At 51.3% G+C, this 20,876-nt stretch overlaps 1 protein-coding gene across 3 annotated transcripts; it reads left to right on the top strand.

The window, feature by feature from the left end:
- The first annotated feature begins 1,855 nt into the window (after positions 1-1,855).
- RCC1L (RCC1 like) lies at positions 1,856-19,185 on the top strand. Of its 3 annotated transcripts, none has more exons than XM_001368399.4 (11): positions 1,856-2,340; positions 5,081-5,210; positions 6,291-6,419; positions 8,863-8,929; positions 10,259-10,310; positions 12,126-12,210; positions 12,776-12,957; positions 13,910-13,997; positions 14,616-14,789; positions 16,187-16,272; positions 18,603-19,185. In XM_001368399.4, the coding sequence occupies exons 1-11, from the start codon at positions 2,005-2,007 to the stop codon at positions 18,678-18,680; spliced, it is 1,407 nt and encodes a 468-aa protein (XP_001368436.2). In that variant the 5' UTR covers positions 1,856-2,004; the 3' UTR covers positions 18,681-19,185. The 3 variants fall into 3 exon arrangements, with proteins under 3 accessions (XP_001368436.2, XP_007485756.2, XP_056675692.1); XM_007485694.3 differs by lacking the exon at positions 1,856-2,340 and adding an exon at positions 2,378-2,484; XM_056819714.1 differs by lacking the exon at positions 1,856-2,340 and adding an exon at positions 3,047-3,065.
- The last annotated feature ends 1,691 nt before the right edge of the window (positions 19,186-20,876 follow it).

Raw genomic sequence — 20,876 nt, 5'->3', positions numbered from 1 at the left:
TCTGTGGCTTCTCAGAGAAGGCCAGGCTCATCCCCTTCACTGACGCCGTCTCACTGCTGACACCCCATGGCCAAGATCCAGACAGATTCCTTTCTAACAGGAAGTGGGACAGAACAATGGCTCCTCTCATTCACGCCCATTTCACGATTTCTCGGGGCACAACGATATTCCATTACAGTCATTTATTTAGCCATTCCCCACTTTTTGGCTGCCATGAAAAGAGCTGCTCCACAGGGAATTACCTGGGTGGCTCTGGGCAAGCCAGGACGTTTACTTCTCAGTAAAATGGTAGCAATGCCTCCCTCCATCTTTCTTTCCTACCTCACAGGGATATCATAGGGGTCATTTAGGAATGTCTGTAAAACATCGGAGTTCTCCAGAGAATGATGTGACATAATTACAAAATAAAGTTGGCTTATTCATGGGAGGCGGGTGTGTGTGTGAGTAAAAGGCAAATATATATATATATATATATATATATATATATATATATATATAAGGGGAGGACAGACACAAAAGAGCCATTGTCAGATATATACAACCAAACTGGCCAGAGGCCCCAGAGTCATTCCCTCAGAGATGATAATCAAAGGACATAAACAGGCTGCTTTCAAAGAAATCCAAGCTGTTAACAATCACATGGGAGAAAACCCCCTAAAGAAATGCAAATTAGAGCATCTTTCGGGTTCTATCTCCCACCTATCAGACCAACAAATGACCAAAGGGGAACATGACCAGTGCTGGGGGACAGAAGGGGCTAGGGGAAAACAGGTACACTCCTTCATTGTTGGTGAAGCTGTGAACTGGTCCAGACTAGGTGTATAGCCTTTGCCTCAGTGATACCACAGCTAGGTCTATACCCCAAAGAGAGCAAAGAACAGGGACCCACATGTACAAAAATATTTATAGCAACTCCTTTTGTGGTGGCAGGGGATGCCATCCATTGGGGAATAGCTGAGCAAATTATTCAAATCCTCTCTCACCCCCCATCCAATGAAACATCATGTATATGAAGTCACAAATCCTAAATTCTTTGAAGCCTTGCTTTCTCTCGGGACATACAATCATAAAGCTCAGGATTATGGATCTTGTACTGGAATGGACCTCAGAGGCTATGAAGTCCAACTCGCCCATCTTACAGAGGGAGATACTGAGGCCCAGAGATGTAAAGTCATTGTGTAGTAAGTGTCAAAGGTGGGATCCCCTTTCTCTCCTCCAAGTTGTAGAAATGGAAAGAGACTCAGAGATCATCTGCCTGATCCTCCCCTTTCAGTAGGGACCAGAGAAGGTCTTCCATCTCCAAGGATCTCCTGGGATCTCCAATTCATCTTCTTTCCCCCAAACTCATACCTCCCCTTAGTTCCTGCATTAAGTCAAGAAGCATTTATTAAGTGCCTTCCGATTGCTAAGCACGTGGCTGAGTTCTGGGACTATCTTCAAAAGCGAAAAGGCAAAAGTTGCCCTCAAGGAGCTTACATTCTAATGGAGAAAGCAGATGCATAAAAGGAAGGCTGAAAAGGGGGTGAAGGAGAAGAACCAATGGCAGGGGTATGCTGTCCATGAGTCGATTCATTGTGTTTGTCCTTCATTTTACAGAGGAGGATTGATTTGTTCGCGTTCGTGAATCATCAGAGCTGGGATTCGAACCCGAGTTTCAGTTTTTCTCCTCCATCCCCACCACTACTGTCTACTCTGAGCATGCGTCTGGGAGACTTGGGAAGAGGCGGAACCACGCTTTTTCAAAGTCGATCTCTTGGCCTTGGGAAGGGCAAGCGAGGAACAACCCAGCTCTGCGCTGATTGGCTAGGGCAGCAGACAGGTTTATCGCGTGAAACCCTTCCAATGACGCCACTCCCACCACCCCTAGTGCAGCTTCCGCCCACATTCAACATGGCTAAGGAAGGCCTTCCGCCTCAGAAACGGAAGAGGCGGGCTACGGAGAAGAAAGGGTGAGAGGATTCCCAACTTGGTGGCGCCCCTGGCGGGAGGGCTTCGAGGACGCTGATGGCGGGAGCAACGGGGAAAGTGGTGTGCGCGTGGGCGCGGCGCGCGGGGCCGCCGTTGCCAAGGCGCGCTGGCGCCTCTCTAAGGACGCACTGGACGCCGGCTAGGAAGTCTCGGAGTCAGCGGGAGGCAGCCGAGGCCGAGGCCGAGGTTCCTGTGTTCCAGTACTTGGGCCAGCGGGCGCGGCGCGTGGACCGCATCTTCACGTGGGGCTTTTCGTATACGGGCGCGCTAGGCGTGCCCAGCTTCGTGCAGCCCAGTGCCGACGGTCCCGCTGCCGGCCGCAAGCCCCGCGCCATACAGTCCGTACCCTACCGCCTGGAGCTCGATGCCAAGGTGAGCTGTTGGGAGGGCGGGGCCAGTGAAGGGTAGGACCGAGAACCGAACGGGACGGACTAGCGGCGGGGCTTAAATATGAGACCAATGAGGGGCAGGAATATGAGCAAGACTGGATCATTGAGGGAAGGGAGCAGGAGCAAGGTGGAGGTCACTGAAGGGTGCCAGTGCGAAGGGGTGTGGCCAAGAACAAGGTGGAGCCTAAACTAGCGAGGGTGGAGTTAGTAAGGGGTTGTCTGAGCCTCTCTTTTAGCCTGGAGCAGGGCGGGGCCAATTAGAAGCTAGAACTGATGGGTTGGACTAGCGAGGGGCGGGGCAAATTGGGGCAGGGTCAGAATGGTCCTATAAAGGTCAGGGCAGGAGACTGGCTGGCTGGTGTTTGGTCTAGAACACCTCAGGATTTTTGTGAGTCAAGATTGGGTCTGGAATCAGAAGAAGAGACTTCAAATTTCACTTGTGTGTCCTTGGGAAAACCTTTGAAGCCATGAGCCTCAGTTTCCTTACTTGTGAAATGAGGGGTTACCTTGAGTTATCTCCCTAAGGTCCTCTTTAGGAACCTTTTGGGGAGGCAGCTATCATTTTACTCCAGGTTTTTAAAAAATTACTTTAGAGTTAAAAAAAAATACAACTTTTCTCTTTTGTTCTTAGAGTGGAAGCATAGAGGCAAAAAGGCAAACGCTTGGGTTGCCTTACCAACAAGTCCGCATACATTTTTGTTTCTTAAGGTTGGTTCCCTATTCAGCTTCAGATCCTCCTTCCATCGATTTTCTAATCTCTTGCATCTTCAGCTTCTTCCTCTAGACTTTTCTGCCTAAAAACCTTGGGTCTCCCTTGTCCTAAAAAGGTCTAACCTTCCCATTGCCTAGTTAGTCCCTTCAAACTACTGCATGTCTCCCATCTTCACCATCAATCTTCTCAGTGAGAAAAGAAAACAAAAACAAAACGAATTCATATTTATATTGTTTTGTGGTTTACAAAATACATTTTTTTTTTTGCAACGAGTGTTAAGTGACTTGTTCAGGATCATACATCTAGGAAGCATCTGAAACCAGATTTGAACCTAAGTCTTCTCCAGTCCAGACTTGGGACTTTAACCACTCTGTGCTCCCAGCTGCCCCTTACAAAGTACTTTTCTAACAACTCTTAAGGTTGTAGCATTATCAGCCTCATTTTTACTGATGAAGAAACAGATCCCAGAAGTGAGATAATTTATTTCATTTGGTCACTGAGTAAGTGATGGAACTGGAACTTGAATTCAGGTCTTCCAATTCCAAATGCCTCTCCCCCTGTGTGTGTCTTGCAAGATGGCTTCTGCATACCCTGATACTGAAGCTGTTTTTTTTCCTTAGGCTACCAATAACTACCAAATGGTAAAATATAAATTCCCTTTTCTCATGTTCCTTGACTTCCCATCTATGTTTGATAGTGTGACAATGCCCCCTTTCCCCAACTCTCTTCCTTTGGTTCCCATGGTGTTACACCATCTTGGTTTCCTAACCAATTCTCTGACTTTATGGATGGTATTTTTTTCCCTAAGATACTCTCACTTTTCTCATGTTCTTGTGCATGGTCTTTTTTAGTGTTATCTTGTATCACAATAACCCCAACCTATCTCCTTAGGTCTAGTCCCTCATTTCCAGCTGATCACTTGAAAGTTTTGGCTGTGTGGCCCATAGCTGTCTCACTCTTATTATGTCAGAACTGAATTCATAGATGGTAACACAGTTGGATAGAATGTCATGCCTAGTATTGGGAGGACCTGGGATCAAATCTGGCCTCAGACACTTCCTAGATGTGTGATCCTGGGCAAGCCACTTAACCCCTGTTCCCTAGCCTTTACCCTCTTCTGCCTTGGAACCAATTCTTAGAATTGATTCTAAGACAGAACTGTTAAAATTGAATTAATTGTCTTTTCCCAAACTAGAACCTCTTCCTGAGATTCCCTTATCTCTTAACAGGATTAGATCCTTGGGGCCCACTGCTCTGTCCCCTGCTGCCTCCAAGGCCCAAATATCTTTGTTGCTGTCCTTTGTATTCTCTTTCAAATCTCATTTCCTGTGACCTTTCTAAGGCATCAAGGCTGGCCTTTTCCAGATACCCCTAGCCATGACATTCATTGTGCTTGAACTGGGTGTCTGGAACCTTTACCCCTTCCCATCTTCTAGGCTTTGTTGGTTGGCTTCTTGGAGCTCAGGGCCCATGGTCTTGCTTGCGAGAGCTGGGCAATCTCAGTAAAGGCTCTTGTCTCATTGATGGAATAAGGTAGCACTTTCTACCTCCAAGGTTCTGGGCAGATTTCCTACTCTTGCTCCATAGTTCGTGCACAGCATTGCATATTTGGGGGTGTTCTGTATCTCCTCATCTGATTGTAAACCCCATGAAGGCAGGAGTTGTTGTGTTCCTTCCAGGGTCCCAAATTGCACTGTTTCTGCCAAAAATCACAATAGCCTCAAAGTTCATCCATTCCTCTGTGGCTGGTCTGGTGAGGAGCCATCTGTAGTGGGCACTCACCAGAGGGTGAATGAATCAATCTTTGTAGTAACGCAGGTGAGAGGTGTCTCTGAATGGCTCTCTCAGGAACATGAATGGTGTGTGATCTCATGGACAGATCACAGTATGATTTTGAATTTCCTAAACTCCCAACTGTATTTGTTAAAATTGCCTTATAAAATTCTGTGGCTCATAATAAGTGAATGAGTCCTGGTCGTGGTCACTTACCAGGAGGTGTCGTGTTTTTCAGATTTCATCTGCTGCCTGCGGCTATGGATTCACATTGCTGTCCTCCCAAACCAAAGACATCACCAAAGTCTGGGGCATGGGACTCAATAAGGATTCTCAGCTTGGCTTTCACAGGAGCCGAAGGAATCAGAGTAAGTATCTCTGGGATGTTGGGATGTTATCTGGGCTGCCTCTAAGCTCCTGAAAGTCCGAGATAGGGTTTTGTAGGGAATAGGGACTTTTGAGAAACCAAGTATTATTTCTCAAGTATTTATTTCTCACAAGCAGAGCAGAATAGGCCATACCTTTAAATGGTCCCAAGGCAGAAAGGGGAGGTGGGTGAAAACTCACCACTGTGGCCTGGGAGGCCTCTGGCTTACCTGATTCGAAGGGGGAAAATCAGAAGTTTCTCAGCCTAGGGAAACATCACACAAGACCTTTGCAGAAAGACATTAGCATTTTCATAAAGCACTCCTGTGTGTTCAAGATTGTCAATGCTCCCGGAAAGGCTATAAATGACATTTCAGGGGAAGTCTTTTGTCATTCAGGACAGAGTTAGAAGGGACCCTCGCATTTTGGAGATGAGGAAACTTAAGTGTGGAAAAGATGACCTGACTAGTCTCGGGGCCTTTGTCTGAGATGGGATTCAAACCCAGGTCCTCTGATATCCAGGCCAGTTCTCTACAATGTGTTAGGCCATCTTGGTGGCCCTTTTGGCTGAGGAACCATTTTGGTTACTAATTCAAATAATATTTGGACTGCCTGGACTTATGTCCACACAGCAAGCAAAAAGATATTTTAATTGTAAACGTCTGTGTGCTAACACTCAGTATTATTGTGTTAAAAAATAATTTAAGTTAGACATAAGAGGGAAAAAAATGGCCAAATCTGTTCCCTGTTTTGTTGGATGGAAAAGAGTGTTGGATGATAGTCAGTCCACCTGATTGTAGCTCCATCTCACATCCCCTTCCTGGGCCTCAGTTTCCTCCTACAAAAAGAAGGGGGTTGGACAAGTTGGCTTCTGAGTTCCCATCTTGCATTAACATTGGCGCCTTGTTTAGATCTGTGTGGGGGCTGTAGGTAAAACTATTTAATTGAACTTTCCAGATGTTGGGATATGGGAGGAGTGGCAGGTAGGGGTGAGAAATGTGCCCTTTCTACTAGGAAGGAATGAGATTTCTAGTTGTCACCTGGATTGGGAATGGCTGTGACCTGTTGGCTTGGTGTTTCAGAAAAGGGATATGAGTACGTCTTGGAGCCATCCCCGGTGCCATTGCCACTGGACAGACCACAGGAGACCCGGGTTTTACAGGTGGCTTGTGGAAGAGCTCACTCTCTGATCCTGACGGACAGTGAAGGAGGTGAGCTTGTTCAGGGCTGAGCTGGGCCTATTGGGACCTCTGCCATCTTGCCCAATGTGGTTCCTTTGACCAAATTAAATTGAGTGCATGCAGCTCAGGGCATTTCCCAAATATGGCAGCAGGGAGGACAATTCATAGGATGGATTCCATGTGCCCTACAACCCTTTAGTGGGCTCATCTTGGACCTTCTGCCTCTTGTAGATACAGAGGATGTGGCCTAGGCCTCTTGCCTTAGAGCAGTGATGGGCAACCTTTTAGAGATGGAGTGCCAGACCCTGCACCTACCCTACCCTCCCAAGACCAAGTGCCATGCTCATCCCTGCCCCCCTCCCCCCACATTCTGTACTCCTCCCCGAACTGAGTGCCAGACTCATACTGCTTTCCCCCCTTAGGGGAGGGACCCCAGAGGAGGGACAAAGCACTCACATTGGACTGCTGGGCAGGGAGGTGGGGAATATAGTCAGGCTTAGGAAGAGGGAGAGGGGAAGAGTGCAAGCACTCTAGTCTGCTCCTCGCCAATGTGGAAATTGAGGGGATCTTGAAAATTTCTAAGTACACCCTCTTTAGCCAGAATTCGAGGAACCAGAAGCCATTTCAAATGCAATGCTTTTTTGAGAGAGAAAGAAAAAGCCAGAAAACAGCTAAAAAGCCTTAGCTTACAGGAAAGCCTTTTATTTATACGAAAACCCTCAGGTTAAATGACATCATTCTGACACATTCACCCCATCACAGTCCAGCCTCCCTGAAGAGGGTTTCCTCCAAACGAACCTTTTTAGCAAATGATCAAGGGCTGAAGGCAGGTTTTCCTCTGTGGGCACACATGGCCAAGGACCCATTGCACCTGTCCCTGCACAGAGTTCGCCAGAGGGAAGCCCAATCGAGCTGTTCCCCTCCCCTCTCCCCAGTAGGCAGGTACAGGGCTGAGGGGGATCTGCTCCATCTGACAAGCCACTCTTGGATTTTCCAGAGCTTTTGGCCCCCCTGGTCTCCCTCAGGCAGGCACCCCTTTGAAGGGAAATTGAACAGGCTGGGTTAGTAGGAGGTGAGGGGACTAAGGAGGCTAATTGGAGCAGCCCAAGTTTGCTTGTGAAAGAGACTGGGGAAGGGGGTGCTAGGTCAGGGAAGAGGCTGTTAGCCTAGCCTGGGGTTCATAACACTTGTTCCTAAATCACTGGACTGTAGTTCTGAACATTTTTACAGTACAAACTCAAAAGACATCCCCAAATCCCCCAAATACTTTGTATCCTAAAGACACTGGTTGCTTCTGATAGGAAAGACATCCATTGTTTCTGTCTCTCTGAGGCCAAAGGTAATGAAGAGGCCATTGTATTCTGAATGGAGTGGGGCAGTCTGGTTTTGCCAGGGATGCTGTGGAGAAGAGACCTGCTTACTAACGACCTACTAGGGAGAGGGGAGGGGAGCAGCCCGATTGGGCCTCCCTCTGGTGAACTCTGTGCTGCAGGAACAGGTGCAATGGGTCTGTGGCATGTGTGCCCACAGAGAGGTCTAGGCTTGCCATCTTGGGCATGTGTGCCATAGGTCCTCCACCACAGCCTTTGAGGCCTCAAAGCCCTTTCTCTGAGCTTTCAGCCTGAGGGGCTTTTGGGTCTAGTTTCTTTGTCCTGAAATCCCCAAGCACAGGTTGTGTCTATAGTCTATTGGGGCCACAGGAACCCTGCTTGCAAATGCTGCTCTCAGGTGGGTGTAGAGTTCTGGGACTTCTCTTGAATCTGGGCTTTATCCAGCTTCTGATACAATCCTTCCCCCCTTTTAGAAGTACTAGAAGTATACTGTTTCTGTGGTCAACTCCAGCCCCAAATGTCCTACATGGACTGTCAGGAACGCCCGAGTTCAAATCCTGCCCCACACAATTAACTGTGTAACTGGAGAAGTCACCCCAATTGTAAAAGAGAGGGGGGACACAGAGGCAGCTAGGTATCTTGGTGAATAGAGAGCCAAGCCTAGAGATGGGAAGTCCTGGGTTCAAATGTGCTTTCAGATACTTCCTAGCTGGATGACCCTGGGCAAGTCACTTACTCTCCATTGTCTAGCCCTTAATGCTCTTCTGCCTTAGAACCAGTTCACATTATTGATTTCAAGATGGAAGGTGAGGGTTTTTGTAAAAAGACTTTAGCACTGTGCCTGGTACATAGTAGGGGCTGTATAAATGTTTATTCCCCTCCCTTCTCATGCTTCATGTAGGGAGCATCCCTCAGAATCAGTTTGCTCCTACGTGCTGGTCAGGTTTCTTTCTCTGGCCACTCTTGGGAAGGGTGAGGTGTTGCTGGTTGGGGTAGAGATTCTGGGTGCAGGGTGTATACAGGAAGGTGCCAAACTCCAGGAGCCAGTAGTAATAGCTGATTTAGACAGCACATACTGTGTGCCAGGCACTGTGCTCAGAAGGAAGGGCTTTCACTGACTAATTGAATGGTGGGTTTTCCAGTCCTCAGCATGGGAAACAATTCCTATGGACAGTGTGGCAGAACTGTGGTCAGCAATGAGGTTTACAGGTGAGTGAGCCCTCGGGAGCCCCTGCATGGTAGCCAGAGCCCTTTGCCATGTAAACCTTAAAATTTCTTAGACTTATAAATGTTGGTCTTGTATTTGAGGAAATGTCATCACAGGGAGAAAGGAAAGTTTCTTTAAGATTAAATGTGGGGGCAGTTGCATGACTCAGTGGATAGAGAGCTAGATCTAGAGACAGGAGGTCCTGGGTTCAAATCTGGCCTCTTCCTAACTGAATGACCCTGGGCAAGTCACCTAACCCTTGTTGCTTATCCCTTACCACTCTTCTGTACTGGAACACAGTATTGATTCTAAGGTGGAAGGTGAGGGTTTAAAAAAAAACTTAAATGCTTGGACCATTCTATCCCACAAGATTAAAGGGCAGATGGGAAACACTACTTGGTTTAGAAAGTGGTTTCCTGAGAAATGAATGATTATTCCTTGTGTGGCTCCCCTGTGTGTGCAGTAGAATAGGGGCTGGCCTTCCTTTGAAAACAGCCACTCAGGGGCAGCTGGGTAGCTTAGTGGATTGAGAGCCAGGCCCAGAGATGGGAGGCCCTGGGTTCAAATGTGGCCTCAGATATTTCCTAACTGTGTGACCCTGAGCAAGTCACTTGACCCCCATTGCCTAGCCCTGACCATTCTGCCTTAGAATCAATAGATTCTAACTGGTGACCACCTTATATTTGATTTAAAACGAGACACTGTAGTGAAAATATATTTTCTGCGGTCACAATTTACTCACCCTCTCTTATATTTATCACAATTTTTATCTTCAAACATATTTTAATCACTACAGATGGAAGGTAAGGGTTTAAAAGAAAAAAAATAGAATACAGTCACTCAGAAGCAATCAGGTTTCAGAGCAAGTTGCCGTGGCAAAAGGCCACATAGGTGTTGGCAACAAAAAGCCAGCCACTTGGCTCCTGTGGAGTTCCTTGTCATTCAGGGACATCAGGGGGTATGAAGGCAGAGAGCTGGTTTCAGAGCAGGCCTGGATGCAAGGCCCACCTCTGAAACACCCTACTGTGACCTCTCCATGCCCAGGCAGTGATCTTGAGAATAGGTGCCAGTCTGCATTTGGGGATGGATTTCTTCATTAGGACTCCCTAGACTGATGAAATCTCTGGTCCAGTTAAAAAAAAAATAAGAGGAAGCCAGGAGGTAGGTTGGGCTCTTTCTCTTGAAATGGCTCCAAATCAACTCAGGGAGGATACCATGTACAAAGGTGTGGAGGGAGGGGCAGGGGAGGCCAGGGAAAGAGCCAATGTTTGGTAACAGCTTACCCTCATATCTCTCTCCTTTGCTTCTCCTCAACACGCTCTGGCCTCCAGCGAGAGCCATAAGGTACACAGGATGCAAGACTTTGATGGACGAGTGTTGCAGGTAAAGGATTTGGGGTTCCTGCAGCCAGTGACTGAGGTCTGAGCTCCTTGGTCTCTTCTGTGCATTTTTGTGTTGGGTTTCAAGAGAGGAGATGCCGAAATGGGAGGGCTGGATCCCACAGTGTTAATTTGTAATTCTTCATTTGAACAGACATCATTCACCATCTCCTTTGTGTAGTGTCTGCCCTCATTGAGTAGAAAGGAGCAGGGCCTTGAGAGATCCCATTCTTCGACCTTCTATGCCCTTCCAGAGAAGGACCATCAGGATGATGAGGGGACTGGGGACCTGCCCATTGAGAATCTGTTACAATGGTGAACCTAGGCAAGGGAAGGCTCAAGTGAGGCATAACCTACTGAGAAGTGTTCAAAAAGCCATCATGTGTTAGAGAAAGAAAATTGTCCTGCCAGGCTTCAGAGGGTCTTGTTAGGGTCTGGAATCACTTGTTCATTTGGGGAACCAAACACTTAAAGAGTGTTTAAGGGAGAATCAGTATTGTATGCTGAAGTTCCCAGAGAGGAAGGCAAGAGTTGGAAAGGAGGGAACAGTTGTGAGCCAAGTACCAGATTCAGTAGGGAAGGAAAGGGAATGACCTGGCAGCAGTTACCAGCTTTTGGATTAGGTGGGACATGTGGCCTGTATGCACCTCAAAGAGTTTACTGAGTGATGGTGGTAGAGAGAGAACCTGAAGTGGCCATGGGGAGTAAAGAGTATTCCAACTCTACCATCTTGACCAGTGGTCATAGGGAGTAAAGAGTATTCCAACTCTACCATCTTGACCAGAGCCCATGAGGAATAAAGAGTATTCTGACTCCACCATCTTGACCAGAGCCCATGGGGAGTAAAGAGTATTCCAACTCTACCATCTTGACCAGAGCCCATGAGGAATAAAGAGTATTCTGACTCCACCATCTTGACCAGTGGCCATGGGGAGTAAAGAGTATTCCAACTCTACCATCTTGACCAGAGCCCATGGGGAGTAAAGAGTATTCTGACTCCACCATCTTGACCAGTGGCCATGGGGAGTAAAGAGTATTCCAACTCTACCATCTTGACCAGAGCCCATGGGGAGTAAAGAGTATTCTGACTCCACCATCTTGACCTGCTAATTGGTTTTCCCACATCCGTCCTCTTCATTTGCCAGCCCGTCTTTCACACAGCTGGTTGCCAGATTGATTGTCTTAAAGCAGAGGCCTGGCTGTGAAGCTTCCGGTGCTCCCTGTGACCTTAAATAAAATACTGATTCCTCTGTTGGAGTCATCAAGGAACTCACAATTGGATTCTCACCGACCTTTCCAGAGCAGTTCCACTTTTCTCCCCATTGTGCACTGCATGCTCCAGCCAAGCAGCCAGATGCATCATGTTGTCTGTGGCCTCTCTGCATGGCTGCCTTGGAGGGCCCCTTCCTACAAGGAACATTTCCTGATCACTGTTTGGTGTTCTCACTCTTCCTCTCCAAAATGACTTTGTATATTGTGTGTCTTGACTTTGCTGCGTACGTGTTGTTTCTCCTGGTAGGATGGAAGCTCTTGAAAGGTCAGGCTTGCTTCCTTTTGCCTCTGTTTCCCCACAACCTAGCCTTGGACCTTCTACACAGACAAGTATTTGTCGAATGGGATTGGGCTGAGCTGAGTTGGATAACGAAGCAAATACTGGGGATGCCAGGCAGGGAATTCTTGCCCTGCAGGGTTGGCCCCGATGATTAGGGGGTAACTTTTCCAGCTGCCCATCACCAGGAGGCTTGTGCCCTTTGGGCATTCACACAGGTCCTTAACCCCTCACAGCACACTGACCCTCTGTTTTTACCCTTCCTTGCAGGTTGTCTGTGGCCAGGACCACAGCCTGTTTCTAACGGATAAAGGCGAGGTCTACTCTTGCGGATGGGGCGCGGATGGGCAAACAGGTAGAGAATTTTTAGTCTCCTCTGCTGGGGAAATGGAGCGGTCTGTCCCCAGCACAGGGGGATGGCCAGGCGTCAGGAGTTCCCTGGATGGGCCTTTCTTTAGAACCCTCCTCTCCCAAAAGTCAAGAAGGATCTTGGTTCCAAGACAGAAGAGTGGTAAGGGCTGGGCAATGGGGGTGAAGTGACTTGCCCAGGGTCACACGGCTGGGAAGTGTCTGAGGCTAGATTTGAACCCCAGACCTCTGGCCTCTAGATCTGGCTCTCCATCCCCTGAGCCACTTAGCTGTCCTTTCTCTTTTTATTTTTAAAAGTTTGTCTCGGGTGAATTGAGTGAGAGAGCTTCAGGGCCTTGGACTAGGAGTCCACACTCCATCGGGGGCTCACAGAACACTTTGCATATATAAAATGGGAAATGTTTTATATGGAGTTCCCTGAACGTTCCGAAGGCTCCCAGGACAGTCCAGTGGCAGTGGTCGCCTTTTCTCCGATTGGGGGTGGGGGTGGGGGTGGGGGTCTGTGGCCTGAGGGCAGCAGACGCTTGATGCTCTCCTGTGCCCCGAGGCAGGTCTGGGTCACTACAACATCACCAGTTCGCCCACCAAGGTTGGAGGAGCCATTGCGGGAGTGAATATAGTGCAGGTGGCCACCTACGGGGACTTCTGCCTTGCCGTGTCTGCGGACGGGGACCTCTTTGGATGGGGCAACTCTGAATACCTACAGCTGGCGTCTGTCACCGAGGCCACCCAGGTACCCTGGGATTCAGGGGATGCTGGTGCGGTTGGGAGCGATGGGCTCCAGGGCCCCTGAAGTGCTTCTTGTGACAACTCTAAGACAAGAGCACGGGCTAGGCCAGTAAGGTGAAGGGACTTGTCCAAGATCTCACAGCTAAGAAGGGTCTGAGGCCAGATTTGAACCCAAGTGCCTCCTGACTTCAGGCCTTGCCCACTGAGCCACCTTGATCCTGCTTTAAAAAAAAAATGAAACCAAGGACAGCTAGGTGACTCAGGAGATAGAACACCAGGCCTGGAGACAGGAGGGCCTGGGTTCAAATCTGTCCTCAGGCATGTCTTAAGTCACTTCACCCCCATTGCCTAGCCTTTGCCTGTCTTCTGCTTTGGAAACAATACATAGTATTCATTCCAAGATGGAAGGAAAAGGGTTTAAAAAAAGTTAAACCTAGCCTGTTTTGAGGCAACCTTTTCTGGATGCTTCATCTTTGTTTTCCCCATTAGGGAACAAGCATAGAATTTTCCATTCTGGGCAAGGACAGCTGTGACCTGTCAATCAGCCAGACAGATGTCCCTTTTGAGGACGCTCCAGTGGGCTTAGCCCCTCGGTGCTCTCTAGCTCTCTAAACTCAGAGAAAAGGGAGAAGAGAACCCTTAAACTGGGGTGGGGGTTCTTCTGCCTTTGAAACACGAACACCCAAAGGCTCCCCAGATTTCTTTGGCTTGCTTCTCTGATTGTCTTTCTTTTTAAAAAACACCTTTTACCTTCCATCTTAGAATCCACATTTTGCGTTGGTTCCAAGGCAGAAGAGGAGTGGCAAGGACTAGGCAGTGGGGGATAAGTGATGTGCCCAGGATTGCCCAGCTAGGAAGTGTCTGGGCCAGATTTGAACCCAGGTCCTCTCCTCCCTGGGCCAGGCTCTCCATCCCCCGACTCGCCTAGTTGCTCCCTGGTTGTCTCTTGTACACAGGTGAATGTCCCCACATACTTGCCCTTCTCCGGGATTGGGAAGATCAAGCAGGCGGCTTGTGGCGGCACTGGGAGCGCCGTGTTAAATGGTGAGAGCCCTCGGTCGGAGCCGGGCAGCCAGCTCGTGGGTGGTCTTGGGCACTGTCCATCCCAGGCAAGGGCCCTCCTTTTCTGGTATCTCCCAAGGAAGATGGGGCAGCTCCTCCAGGATTCCTCTCGTGGACGAAGGAATGCCTCCCTCCAGAGCAGGCCCATGATTCTGGATGTTTCCCTCCTGGAGAGGAAGCCTGAGGCAGGGGTGCTGAGGTCCGGCTTCCAGGACTGAGCCCTGGGGGTCTGAGAGTCAGCTTCATTCACACCAAGCCAGGGCTTGGCAGTAGCTGTGTGTCTAGCCTCATCCCGATGATGTACAGCTCGAGAGTGAGCTCGGGACATCCTATCCCCGGGCCTCCCACTGTTGTCAAAGGCCTGATGGCTGATGATCCGCTCGATTCTCCTAATGCTAGAAACCAGAGTTCTGAGCTTGTTCTGGCCTGGCTCCAAGAACAGGGATGGGGCAGTGGCAGAGATGAGTGGGAACCCCTGTGCCCTCGCCCAGCGGGGGAAGAAATGACCCATCCCTGAAGCTGGCTTGGGTTTTCCTAAGAGAGGGAGGCAGAGAGGCCCTGAATGGCCTTCGCTTTAGCCTGTTCTTTTTGCTGTAATAGACAAAGGAAATGTTTTTGTCTGGGGATACGGAATTCTTGGGAAGGGGCCAAACCTCATGGAAACTGCGCTCCCTGAACTGATTCCGCCCACCCTGTTTGGCCTGTCCGACTTCAGCCCGGATGTCCGCGTTGCCCGAATTTTCTGTGGACTCAGCCAGTTTGCTACGCTTACCAGTGAGTGATGGGGCCCAGGGAAGTGGGGCCGGGCATCCTTCTGTGTGTCCCTGCTGAGACATGGGGCAGACCCAGGAGCTGTCGCCATTTAGCTTTGGGTCAAAATATGGGTTGCCTGGGCCAGCCTGGAATGTGATATTTGTCCATCATCCTGGAGTCAGGAGGGCTGTGGTGGCGGCACATCACTGGGGTGTCCTGGGATCAACCTCGTGTCCTTGGCCCAAACCAGCCCTGAGGAGGCACTTGGTGGATAGACCTCTCTGAGGAACCGATTAGCAGCTCTTAGAGGCTGGCATGGGTGAGATTTTCAGGGACCAGAGTCTCCCCTTTCTAAGGGGTAAATTTTATGGTTGGACTGAATATATATTTTAGTTGGTCGCCAGGGATTTAAATTCTAAATCCCAATGAAATACTCAAGTCAGAATAGAATTTTATAGTGGTTTTATTTACAATAGAAGGAAGAAATTAAGAGAGAGAGAGGAAAAAGGGAATAAGATTTGCTCTGGCCTAGTCTGAGCCAAGCAGGAGTTCAGAGACCTTGGCCAAGGGGCCTCTCCAGAAAGCTAAGGAAAAGGGGAGTCAGCCTTATCACTCACCATGTGATGGTCTAAAGGGAAGCAGTCTGAGGTCTCACATTAGAGCTCCTTCAGGGTCAGGTTCCGTGGCCAGCTCCCTCTCACAGGAAGTGATGCGAAATATAAAGGCATTTCTTTACATCACTTCCTATGTCTCACATGTACCAATGGTGACTTAAACCTGGCTTTGGACGGCCAGGGGTCAGTCAGTTGTTTCTGATTTGTCACTTGCTAGCACACATGGTCATGGATCTTCCTCCCCCTCACTTAATCCTTAAGTGGGGGTGTAGACATTCCTGGTTGCTAGAATTCTAAAGACTAAGCAGGGTGGAGTCACTCTAAAATCCACACCTTACCGGGGCCATGCCAGCCTGCCTGATGGCAGCAGAGGGAGGTCCCGGGAGGTCAGAACACAGGGCCGTCAAGAGGCCCAGCTTCCCATCGGAGCAGCCAGCACAGAGAGGCCGGGAGGAAGTGGGCCTGAGTGGTTCTGGATTTGGGGTTTGGGCAGGGAAGCCTTTGGGGATGGCTGGTGCTCGGCGTGTCCTGATGCCACACCAGCTGCCGGTCCCTTGGCTGGTCCGTTCCTCCCAGCCCTCAGTGTAAACCCTGGTCTGGAAGTGTTGTTCTTTTCTTGAAGGAGCATTATGTAAGGCTTTTCCATTCAAGAAGACCCTTGTGGAAGGAAACAGTCGGGCCCTGTAAAAGCTGGCGTTTGAGCTTCCTTCTGTCTCGAGGGCGCTTTACCCTCCGTCTGCTCCAATTGTGCCGGGTTCTGCGCGCTCAGGTCCAGCTCGAGCCAATGCTTGCGTTTCTTTGCAGACAAAGGAGAGCTGTTTGTGTGGGGCAAGAACATCCGAGGTTGCCTGGGAATCGGCCGCCTGGACGACCAGTACTTCCCCTGGAGGGTAAGCCTGGCTGCCCGGGGTGGGGTGGGCAGCTTCCAGGGGAGCCGGCAGCAAACCCTCGAAGCCGGACCCCTGCGGGTTGGTAAGACGGGGCGGAGAGCCCAGGGCCGGTGCTGGCCAGCAGCCTCCCCCGCCGCCCTTCTTTGTAGCTTCTTGGCCGCCCCCTGGGAGCTCAGCTGGAAGAACCCCCCCTTCCACCCCCCCCCCCCAGCTCCCATTCTTAGAGGCGCTCCTCGAGGAGCAGGACCAACAAAGCCGCGGCCAGGCTGGCTGAAGGAGCCGGCCAAGGGGACAAAGGAGAATGCTGGCTTCAGAGAGCGAAATGGGGGCAGCCCCGGAGCCTGCGAGGTTATTTCAGGAGACCCGGAGGGAGCCACAGACTCCCCGGGCTTTCCTGGGGGCGGGCTGGAACCAGGCCCAAAGCCTCCTCGGAGAGTCGGGAGCCTCACTGCCCCCGGGCTGGGGCGACCCTTCAGCGTGAGCTTCTTGAGAAAGGTGACGCGACTCGGTGAATCGAGAGGCTGTAAAAAGGAACCGTGCAACAGCGTGTGTGTGTGCGTGTGCACGTGTGTGTGTGCACGTGTGCGTGTGTGTGCACGTGTGCGTGTGTGTGCACGTGTGCGTGTGTGTGCACGTGTGCGTGTGCACGTGCAGCTGGGCAGCTCCTAGAGCTGAGAGGTCCTGAGTTCATACACTTCTTGGCTGGGTGACCCTGGGCAAGTCACTTCCCCCCATGGCCTTGACCATTCTATCTCTTCCGCCTTAGAACCCTTACTTAGTATTGCTTTTCGGATAGAAGGTAGGGATTTGGAGGGGGAAAACCAAGCAATGGGGGCTAGAAGCCCATTTATGGGCTTTTGCTTTTGCTTTTTCTTTTAAAGACACGCCTGGGCCTCTTCCCAGTAGCTGAACTCCCTGAGCATTCATTTTGTGGGAAATACAATGAAATGTCAGCCTTGACCACCAGTGGCTGAAGGGTAGAGAATTGGGGAGTGTGCAGGGAAGGGACGGGAGTGGGCATGTCGGGCCTCCCCCAGATCTCAGTGTGGCATTCGGCGCTGCCTTCCCTCCTCCGGAGCAAAATGAAGCCCAGTAAGACAGGCTTTGAGGGCCCACCGTGTAGACACCCAATTGAAGAAAGAACTGCTTTGGGCCTCGCCCTTTGACTTGTGAAATGGGGCCATCTCTGGAACCGGAAGCCCGTCCGAGATCCCCCGGAGGGGGAGGGTCCTCCTGGCTCATGGTGGGAGACGTGAGACCCCCGAGCGTCTGCCTCAACGATAGTCCCCAAAGAGCTCTTTTTGAACCTTTGCTTTGCTCATGATTGTAGATTGGGGCGAACCTCGGTTCCTGCGGAGGATTCTGGCATCTTTTTTTGCTTGAGCTTATTTTTTCAGTTCCCCACAGAAACGGCTTTTGACAATTGTTTTCTGGCATTTTGGGGTTCGGACTTCTCCCTCCCTCCTGATCCCACCACCCGGCTCTAAAGCATCTCCCAGATGAGGCCGGAGCCTCCCTACGCACGCAGCGCCCCGGTCTCCGGGTCACCGCCCAGGAAGGGAGGGCAGGGGCGGCTGCGCGGCGTTGCGCTCCGCCTCAGGGTCTCCAGCTGCTGTTGGGCCGCAGGCTTCTGGGCAGGTGGGGGCCGAGAGGCTCCCTGTACCGGCAGGAGGGGGACGTGGCTGGACGGCGCCACCCGGACATGTCGGTGCGGTTTGGTGAAAAGAGGCAGGATTTGGAGTCGGGGCTCTATTCGGGCCCCCAGGAGGGGAAGGAAACGAGCGTTTATAGGGTGGCCGCTGTGGCCAGACACGACGAAGCGCTTTTGAAGAAAACCTTCTCTCAGAGTCGGGACTGGGCAACGGGGGTGAAGGGACCCGGCCAGGGTCACACAGCTGGGAAGCGTCCGAAGCGGCCCCCTGGCTGCCGGCAGACTCCTCTGACGCTCCTTGGCGTGCCTGGGGTGAGCGGGGGCTTTTCAGCCGCCAGAAGCCTCTCGTAGCGGCTGGGGGGAGCACGCGGGCCCCAAGGGAGAGGGCCCTGCCGGCACCGAGCTGAGGCTCTGGAGGTTTGGCCGGTTTGTTGTGAGAAGGGCTCTGAGCCGGGCGTGTGCGCTCGGAGACCACACAAAGCAAACGCTCGCGGCCGGAGCCTGGTCCTTCCCACCTCATCTTGCTCCCGACAGCTTCGCGTGGGCTCCCCGGGGACCAGGGGGGTGACGCTGGCCAAAGGTCCGGATGGGGAGGTGGGCCAGATGGCCTCGACAGCCCCTCTAGCTCTGATCTCTACTTTCCCAGCCTGCCTCACCCCCTTTGGGTCTTGTTTTCCAGGTGACGATGCCAGGGGAGCCGGTGCAAGTGGCCTGTGGGGTGGACCACATGGTGACTCTGGCCAAGTCATTCATCTAAGCCCGCCGCCTCCAGGGGGTCCTCCTAGCCCTCTCAGGGACAAGCCAGCCCTGCTCGCCGTAAGTTCTGCTGTCTCCGGCCCAGCCACATCACGCTGCCTGTTGGACTTGCCACTTTGGGCTTCCGGGCCTTTGGACCGTGTTTCCATGCTGCCGCCCAGTGACTAGGGATGTCCTCGGGAGGCCGAAGGGAAATGGCTGCTGGCGGTTGTCGCACACGCACGCGCGCGTGTGTGTGTGTGCATGTGTGTGTGTGTGTGTGCGTGTGCCGGTGCACACACGCGGGGGAGGGGCGCAGCCCCCATCTTTCTCTCAGGGTAACATTTATTCAGGCCCTTCCATGTCGAGGGTCACCCGGGCCCGATGCCCACTTTGGGGCTCTGGGAGGCCTCGGCCGGGAGCAGGGCAAGCAGCCGCCCTCCGACGACGGGGAGGGAAGCGGGGCCTCTGCTTTGCCCTTCATATTTTTCCACTCTTGTCAAATAAAAGGACAGCCTTCCCGGGCAGCCGCTCTTTGCGTTTCCAGCAGGAACTGGGGGGGAGGGGGGGGAGGGAAGGCCGCCCTTTGGACCTCCTGAATGTATTTGATCAGCAGGAGATGAGCCAGCAGAATTCATGGTTGACTTGGGGTTTCCATGGCCTCCCAGGGATGGTTTGGCCTGCTGGAACGACCCTGCCCTCATTTGTGTCTGACCCGGCATCCCTGGGGCCTCCCCAGGCCGGCCCTGACCTAGGTGGGGGGAGAGCCCAGCACTGAGACGGAGATGGAGACCTCGATCTCCACTGGGCGTGTCCCACCACCGGACAGGCTCCGGCCACCCTGGGCCCCGGAGGGGAAGCCAGGCCTTGGCACTGCTCTCGGGGGTCACCCCAGAAGGCCACCAAGTGCCCTTGGCCCAAAGCTCCGGAGAAGACAAATGGGCCGCGATTCTGTCTGAAGCCAGGGGAGGCTCCCGCAGAGCGCACGCTGGATCCACCCTTGAAATGGAGGCACCACTCTGGGATCCCGAAGAGAAGATGGCAAAGGCTCTGTCGTGCAGTCCACTGGCCCTGGCTCGGCCCTGGGAGTGGCTAATGAGAGGGGAGCCAAAGGGCTCCGTGGTGAGCTCTCCTCCTCGCCACAAACCAGAAACATCTGCCCCTTTCTCTGTCCCACTGGGCTGAGCTGTCGGGAGCCACGCTGCAGTCGGGCTGGAGTGGGTGAGACAGCGGGCCTTCTGGCCACAAATCAGTCAGTCCACAAGTACCCCCTGGGTGCCAGGCTCTGGGGACCCAAAGAATCCGCTGCTCTCTCCCGGGTTAGGGAAGTACACTATTCCTTTTATTTTAGACACCTCAGCTGCCTCACTAGACAGCCCAAGGGGGTCCACGACACAAATAAAGGACAACCCCTGATCCAAAAAAAGGAGGGCTGGCTTATAAATGCGTAGAGAGCATCACAACCCATGAACCCATTTCACATACAGGTCCCTTTAAAATGAATAGTTAAGGGGCTGCTAAGGTGGCATGGTGGATAATGCTCCAGGTCTGGGCTTGGGTTCAAATGTGGCCTCAGACACTTCCTAGCTGGGTGACCCTGGGCAAGTCACTTAACCTCTATTACCTAGCCCTTCCTGTCTTCTGATTTGGAACCAATACACAGTATTGATTCTAAAATGGAAGGCAAAGGCTTAAAATAAAATGTCATATTGACCTTATACTTCATAGCTGTGTGAGTGACCCTAGACAAGTCACTTAACCTTACCTCAGTGCTCCAGGCAGAGCCTGTGTCAGTCTGTCCTGGTAGGAGTTTCCTCATTGGACGTTCATGATCTCATTATTCATATAATAGGAAGCAAATCTGAGGATTTTCCTCCTAGGAGTGACATGGGTTATAGCAGAACGCTGATTATTTTTAGAGTTAGGAAGGAGGGCTCTGGAGACAAGAGGACCTGGGTGCAAGTTCTGGCTTTGCCATTTAGTACTTGAATGACCTTGGACAAGTCATTCTTGGCCTCAGTTTTCCCATTTGTAAAGGCAAGAGCCAGGCAGTGAGATGGTACATGATGGAGCCAGGTTCTAGTTATATGTATGACGCTGGGCAAGTCACTTAACCTATTTGCCTGATCCTTGCCCTTCTTAGAATAGAAATGAAGAATTTAATCACTTCTGAGGCCCCTTCTAGTTCTAAACACCAAAGGAAATGGTGGGATGATGC

Source organism: Monodelphis domestica, chromosome 2 (genome assembly GCF_027887165.1).
Source record: "Monodelphis domestica isolate mMonDom1 chromosome 2, mMonDom1.pri, whole genome shotgun sequence".
NCBI lineage: Eukaryota > Metazoa > Chordata > Mammalia > Didelphimorphia > Didelphidae > Monodelphis > Monodelphis domestica.
This window is presented reverse-complemented; position numbering and strand designations above follow the sequence as displayed.